This window comes from Penaeus vannamei, chromosome 18 (genome assembly GCF_042767895.1).
Source record: "Penaeus vannamei isolate JL-2024 chromosome 18, ASM4276789v1, whole genome shotgun sequence".
Classification (NCBI taxonomy): Eukaryota; Metazoa; Arthropoda; class Malacostraca; order Decapoda; family Penaeidae; genus Penaeus; species Penaeus vannamei.
The window spans coordinates 27,759,873-27,767,372 of record NC_091566.1 but is presented as its reverse complement, the minus strand read 5'-3'; the positions used below and the strand labels follow the sequence as shown (position 1 = coordinate 27,767,372).

Below are 7,500 nucleotides of genomic sequence, written 5' to 3'. Positions count from 1 at the left end.
CTCCAAAGAGATCCTGGGCCGCGCTTTGGGACCCCCGAGCGACCCAATCTATCTGATCCCGCGTATGACAATGCCCGGGGTCGCGAGCAAATGACTTTCGCTTGAGGTCGGGACGGGACTGAGGCAACGGCGCTCGCAAATCGGAAAAGAGCGACTCAACGAGGCCGCATCAAAGGAAATTGGAAAGTAACATAACGTTATTTATCATTACACGAGATACTGTGGGGAGACAGAGAAAGAGAGTGAGGGAGAGAAAGAGAAGAATAAGAAAAAGGGGAAGAGGAGGGGCAGGATGGGGAGTAAGGGGAGACGGGGGAGGATTAAAGGGAGCGGGAGGAGGAGGAGGTAGAAGAAAAACAAGAAGAAGAAGAAGAAGAAGGAGGAGGAGGAAGCGGAGAAGAAGAAGGAGGCGGAGGAAGCGGAGACGAAAAAGAAGCCGGAAAATAATAATAAGGAGAAGGTGGAGAAGGAAGAGGGCGGAGGAGAAGTAAGGGGAGTGGGAGGAGGAGAAGGAGGAAAGGAGAGAGGAGGTGGGCTGAGGCAGAGGGAGGAGAGTGAGAGCGAGAGAGAAAGAGAAGAGAGCGAGCAAGAGAACGGGGAATATCCCTTCGCTGAAGGATAATAATACTTCTAACATCGGAAAAGTAAGCATGGACCCGCAGAATAAATAATAAAAAAAACTGGAATGAAAATGGAATTGGAGATACAAATTACCTGCACAAGATAATAAAGACAATAATAATAACGTTGCGCCCAAGACATGGAGGACCTCGAAGAACTCTATTTCATAAAGAGGATAGGCAGGGGAGGAGAGGGCAGGCAAAGGAGAACAACACACGAAGGGAGGAAACGAAGGCGGAAAAAAAACAGAAGGAAGAAAACACAAACTCCGTCTCTATCATACCATATTTCTCATCACTACGTTCACCATGTAACTGACATAACGAAGAAAGGGACAAGAAAACACGCTAAATATGCCGAAGGCCATTTCGCCACATTGCTTTTCCAGGCCAATAGAGCTAAAAGGCCTGCGGCATAATCCGCGTGTTGTCCTGGTCTTCCCTCCGATGTTTTGTTTACAATCTGTTCAACATGAATCATGCACACACTCACCATTCTCATCCATCCAGATATAACCTCCAACAAAACCTCGTTCAATTTCTTTTCAGCTACTTTTTTTTTTCTTACATTCTCATCCACTCCAATTCTCTCTCAGACACAATCGCCCCCCACCCCACGTCCATTCTTTCCACCCTTTCTTTACCGTTATTTCTGTCTATTTAATTTCCACATTCGAGCAGCAAACAACCACACACGCCAGAGAGAAGCAAGCAATATCAAGCAAGCATCATATGCTATACACCAGCCACACATACATCATAAAAAAAGAAGTAAAACAAAAATAAAATAAAACACACACACACAAACGCACACTAAGTTGAAACAAAGAAACAAACAAGTACACAAACCGAAAAAAATCACGGTTCAGGACAGGCAATTTATGGTTGGGGAAAATCAGGTGATATCGGTCAGAGAAAGATTCGGGGAGCGGGGGGGGGGGGTGAGGGAGGGAGGGAGGGGAGGGGGAGCGGGAGAGAAAGAGCGGGACCAGGAGAGAAGGAGGGAGAGAGAGAGGGTGAGGGGGAGGGAGAGAGGGAGAGGGAGAGGGGTAGAGATAGGTAGATATATATAGATAGATAGAAAGTGAGAGAAACGAAGGGAAAGGGAGAGAGAAAGAGAGATGGGGGAGGAAAAGGAGAGAGAATGAGGGAGGGCTGGCAGGCAAATGGGAAAGTGTGAAAAACAGAAAAAAATAAAAAAACACGCATACACAAAAAGTAAAATAAACCATCGTGACCATCCAAAAACGGAGATAAAAAGAGAGAAAAAGAGAGAGAGAGAGAGAGAGAGAGAGAGAGAGAGAGAGAGAGAGAGAGAGAGAGAGAGAGAGAGAGAGAGAGAGAGAGAGAGAGAGAGAGAGAGAGAGAGAGAGAGAGAGAGAGAGAGAGAGAGAGAGAGAGAAATAGACAGATAGAGATAGATAAAAATATATATAGATAGAGAGAATAAATAAATAAATAAATAAATACAGACAAAAGCATCCGAACGAGGATAAGTTCTCACGGGGTAGGCGGGACCAAGTGGAGACCTAGGGAAAAACAAAGGGTGGTTAAGGGGGAACCAAAGGGGAAGGCTAAGGAGAGAACAAGGGTAAACCAAGGGGAGGCTCAGGGAAGACCAAGGGAATATCAGTGGGAGACTAAAGGGAGGATAAAGGGAAGCCATGGGGAGACCATCGTAAAACCAAGGGGAGGCTGATGGGAAACCTAAGGGAAGCTAAGAGGAAACCAAGGTAAATCCAAGGGGAGGCTCAAGGGAAGCTAAGGGAAGGCCAAAGGGAAGCTTAGGGGAGGCCAAAGGGAAATCACGGGGAGGCTAAAGAGGAACCAAGGGGAAGATAAGGGGAGACCATGGTAAAAGGGGAAGTTAAAGGGAAACCAAGGGGGAGGAGGAGGCTAAGGGGGTGACCACGGGGAAACCAAAGATAGCCCAAGGGGGAGCTAAGGGGGGAGGCTAAGGGAAAACCAAGGGGAGAGGCCCAGGGTAATAAACCAAGGGGAGAGGCCCAGGGTAATAAACCAAAGGGAGCCAAACAGACGCGACTTACCCCCTGGTTGGGCGTGTCCGGCGCCCGCAGCGTCGCCCCGTCGGCCCCGGCATCGTAACCTGGAAAAGAGAAGGAAAGGGCTGAGTCTCGTGCCTCTTGTCTGAGGATTCTACCTGAGGATTCTCTCTGAGGATTCTCTCTGAGGATTCTCTTGTGAGGAATTCCTTCGCTCACGTCCGCGGCAGCCGTAACTGGGCAACGGATGAGCACAACCGCGACGGATAACATTGAAAAGATTTTTTTTTCTGTCTTTCTTCCTCCACCTCTTTCAGTCTCTTCTTTATCCCTCCCTCTTCCTCATTCTTTTCTCCGCCATTCCAAATCTTATCGGCTCTTTCTTGAGAGCCCATAAGATGTGGAAAAAAGATGTGGGAAAAAAAGGTATAAATGAGAATGAATAACTCCATTACGCAAAGGTTGTAACTGATGGCTACAGATTAAATCTCCATCAGAGTTACATGCGGGTCTAATTCTTTCCCAAAATCTAATTGAAAACGCGTCAATTCCATTTCCTCATTCGTTCTCATTCCAACCTTCTTTCTACGCCTCCCAATTACTCCACCCTTTCTTCATTTCTTCCTTCCTCGTCCTTTATCTCATTACTCGCATAATCATCACTCTCTCTCCCTCCCTCCTTCCCCGCATTATCCCCCCCCCCTTGTGCCCGTCCCACCACACGCACTCGTCACAGAGGCCTCGTAAAACCGGTGACCAAATGACGTAACACCGCACCGGCGCCACCACACGCGCGAGGCCTATCACAGCAAACAAATAATATGGATATGATATCAAAATGCAATCAACGAATAGAATACATAAGTAAACGATTAAGTGAATAAAGAAAGGGACGCGTGGTCATCCGAGAAATAATCTCGACACGATTATCCGCCCAACTTCCTGCGACTTTGGCCTCCTCCTTCCCCTCATTCCCCCTCTTCCTTCCACTCTCCTGCTCCTGCTCTATCCCCCTTGCCCCTCTCCTCTTCCTCCCCGACCCTTCTCTCTCTTCTCTTCCCCCCATTCCCTCTCGCCCAATTTTTTCTCCCTTCTTCTCCACTCCTTCCCCTATTTTCACTCCCTTCTCCTATTTTTCCTCCTCTCTCTCCCCTCTCCCTCTCTCTCTCCACTCCCTTCTCCCCTCTTTCTCCTCCATTCCCTCCATTTTTCTTCTTTCCTTCTCCCCTCTCTCTCCTCCACTCCCTCTCCACCTATTTCCCCTCCCTTCTCCTCCTCTCCTCCTCCCCCACTCCCCTCACTCTCTCCTCCATTCCCTCTCCCCCTAATATTTTCCTCCCTTCTCTCCTCTCCTCACCTCCTCTCCCGTCTCCCCTCTTCCCAGATCATTTCCCTGCTCCCACTGGGTCAAGACAACGCACTAATGTAATAATGAGTGTCCCCCATATCGACCCCTTGTCCCTCCCGCCCTGCTAATCTCTCTCCTGAGTTCGCGCTGACCCCGCGACCCCAGAGCTTTATCTTCTCTTGCCAGGAGATGAGGGCGAGGAGGAAGAGAGAGAGAGAGAGAGAGAGAGAGAGAGAGAGAGAGAGAGAGAGAGAGAGAGAGAGATAGAGAGATAGAGAGAGAGAGAGAGAGAGAGAGAGAGAGAGAGAGAGAGAGAGAGAGAGCGAAAGAGAGCGAGAGCAAAAGAGAGCGAGAGCGAAAGAGAGAGAGAGAGAGAGAGAGAGAGAGAGCGAGAGAGAGAGTGAGAGAGAGAGAGAGAGAGAGAGAGAGAGAGAAAGCGAGGGGCAGAAGAAAATGAAAAAGGAAAAGGAGAAGTCAAGAGAGAGAACAATAAAGCTAAAAGGAAAAAGCAGAGAAAGAGTGAAAGAGACAGAGACAGGGGAAGTAAGGGCAAGCAAAGAAAGGGAACTTTTCTGCATACTCAGCGATGTTCATGAAAAGAAAATGTTATACAATAATAATGATTATTATTAATGCTGACATAGGCAACATCATCTCTTAAATGTATCTTTCTTATTATTAATAATAAAACGATGCATGATGTAGAAAACAGAAAAAAACAAAAAGAATAATAACAACAATAATAATGGTACTACTACTACTACTACTAATAATAATGATAATATTGATAATAACAATATTAATAACAAAAATAAAATGCAGGGAATATTTAATTTCATATGCATTATATATGTAAGGCATTAACTTTACTCCAGAAATAATGAAATTCTCTGCAAAAGAAATGATAAATGCATTTCAATTTCTTTGGTAATCAACAGAAAACAGACAATGCTGCTTTGCCGTTGCCACTGTCCTCGACCATCTCTTCCACAACAGGAAATGGCTAAGGCTACCCAAACGTTCCCGTCCCGCCTACCAACGATACCAAAGTAACAGCTGATCGTTTCATTCATTAGATTAAGATAGTTTTCGATGCGATCTGGAAATAGACCCTAGATACTAGTAGGCAGCGTTGCCAGTTCTTGACGTCGGTTACTCATAATTATCATCAACCAATTTACTCCAAAGAACTGATTTAATGAATTTCTATTAAAACGAACATATACACAATTAACGTAATTGGTCAATTAAATAAAATATCCCGTTCTGTGTGATATAGAAATTACGGTAAAACTTGATTTTGATTGCTTCACTATATATCTTTTATAATTCCACGTTAGCATCTCATCAACTACGAAAATGGAAACTGAATAATGCAAATCTATTTACATACACATTGAAGGTGAGTGAAAAAACAACAACAACGAAACACACAAACAATCCTACCTCCTCTTGGATTCAGCAACCTCCTCTGCCATGCACATCGCAACCCCACACCCACACCCCCACACACATCCACACACACACATACACACACACACACACACACACACATACACACACACACACACACACACACACACACACAAAAAAAAAAAAAAAAAATCTGGATTCGAATGATCCTCCCGCGACCCTTCTCAGCTGACTCCTCGATTGTTTGCTTAGTCCCCCGCCAATGGCGCTGCCTCCGCCGCCATGCATCATTATGCGGTCCTTTGAGAATCCACTCCCCTCAACCCAGCCCCAGCCCCCCTCCCCTTCTACCCTCTCCCTCTATCCCCTTCCCCATCCCCCCCAATCCCCACCCCGCTGCATGCAGTGTACTTCCTGAACTCCAAGCATCGCTAAATTCCCTTTATGACTGTTAATAACTGGATCGTGCGTCGAGCGGCTGTTACGGAGAGTTACTACGGAACAAATGCCGAGCGCACATGTTCATACTACGTAACAGAGAGGGAAGAGGAGAAGGAGAGAGGGAGAGGGAGAGGGAGAGGGAGAGGGAGAGGGAGAGGGAGTGGGAGGGAGGGAGAGAGGGAGGTGAAGGGATAGAATAGGAGGGAGAAAGAAAGAAGGAAGGAGAGGGAGAAGAGAGAAGAGAGAGGAGAGAGGAGAGAAAGAGAGAAAGAAAGAAGGAAAGAGGAGGCAGAGAATGGGGAAAGAAAAAAAAGAAAAACAGACAGGGAAAAAATGAAGTGCGAAAATAAAGACCAACGGCAAGAACGAAGGAAAGAGAGAGAGGGACACATAATTCGCTTTCCCGCCTTCAGAAAACGCGAAAAGTGCCCCGCCCCGCCCGGGAACTTTGCAAAATGCACGAAGTCGCCCGCGCATAAAGAAGAAAAGAGACAAATTTATGCGTGACGGCGAGAGAATGCCCGAATTTTAACTAATAAGAGGATGGGCGGGAAAGAGGAACGGCCGCTGTTCAGGAAGAGGAAGAGGGAGATGAAGCGAGAAGGAAAGGAAGAGAGAGAGATGAAGGCAAGAGGGGAGAGAGAGAGGATGAGGGAGATGAAGGGAGAAGGAAAGAAAGAGAGAGATGAAGGGAGAAGGAAAGGAAGTGAAAGAGATGAGGGGAAGAGGGGAGAGGAAGAGAATGAGGGAGATGAAGGGAGATGGAAAGGAAGAGAGAGAAATGAAAGGAAGAGGGGAGAAGAAGAGAAAGAGATAAAGGAAGAAGGAAAGGAAGAGAAAGCGATGAAGAGGAGAGAAAGAGAAGATGAGGAAGAAAGATAGAAGAATGAAAACCAAGAGAAAAAGGAAGACGAGGAGTAAGAAGAAAAAGGGAAGGAAAAATTGGCAGCAGCAGAGTACAAACAAGAAAAGGAGGACGAAGAAAAAGAGGAAGACAAAGAATATAAGAAACACAAAGAAGAAAGATGATAAGGAGAGAGAGAGAAACTTAACGGGTGTGCCAAGAAGACTAATGACACGGGGAAGATGAAAATAAGAAAAAGAAAGAGACAAAGCGAGGAATGGAAAGAAATTAAGGAAATAGACAAAGATTGGGAAAAATAGAAAATTAGGTAGATGAGTGAAATAAGTGGGGTGTGGAAAATGTGTGTAATGAATAAAGTCACTGCGAGGAGTAAAATGAGTCAAACGCATAAGGTGAGTAAAAGTAAAATTCATAAAATGAGTAAAATTCACAAAATGAGTAAAATTCATAAAATGAGTAAAATTCACAAAATGAGTAAAATTCATAAAATGAGTAAAATTCACAAAATGAGTAAAATTCATAAAATGAGTACACGGGTGAAAGGGAGATGAAGATAAACGTAAATATCAAGGCATGTGGAGATGAACACAATTCTTTGAAAAATGCGACGGTCGCCCTGAGAAAGAGAATATGAAGAAAATAAAGAGAAGGTCCTTGACAGAAGGGCACAACGATAAAGCAAACGAGACAGGAGAGAAAGGAGGAAGGAGGAAAGAGGAAAGGGGATAGAGGATAGATGGGAAAGGAGGGAGAAAAGAGGAAAGAGGAGAGATGAAAGAGAGGGGGCAGAGGGGAGAGGAGAGGATAGAG

General features: G+C 45.5%; 1 protein-coding gene across 10 annotated transcripts in view; it reads right to left on the bottom strand.

Annotated features, from left to right (window-relative positions):
* The window catches only part of Orp8 (Oxysterol-binding protein-related protein 8), a 198,713-nt gene that overhangs the window by 25,411 nt on the left and 165,802 nt on the right, over positions 1-7,500 (bottom strand). For all 10 annotated transcript variants that reach the window (XM_070133074.1, XM_070133065.1, XM_070133068.1 and 7 more), the window contains one exon: positions 2,669-2,727. In XM_070133074.1, coding sequence (XP_069989175.1) covers positions 2,669-2,727 — 59 coding nt within the window. The remainder of the gene's footprint in view (positions 1-2,668; positions 2,728-7,500) is intronic.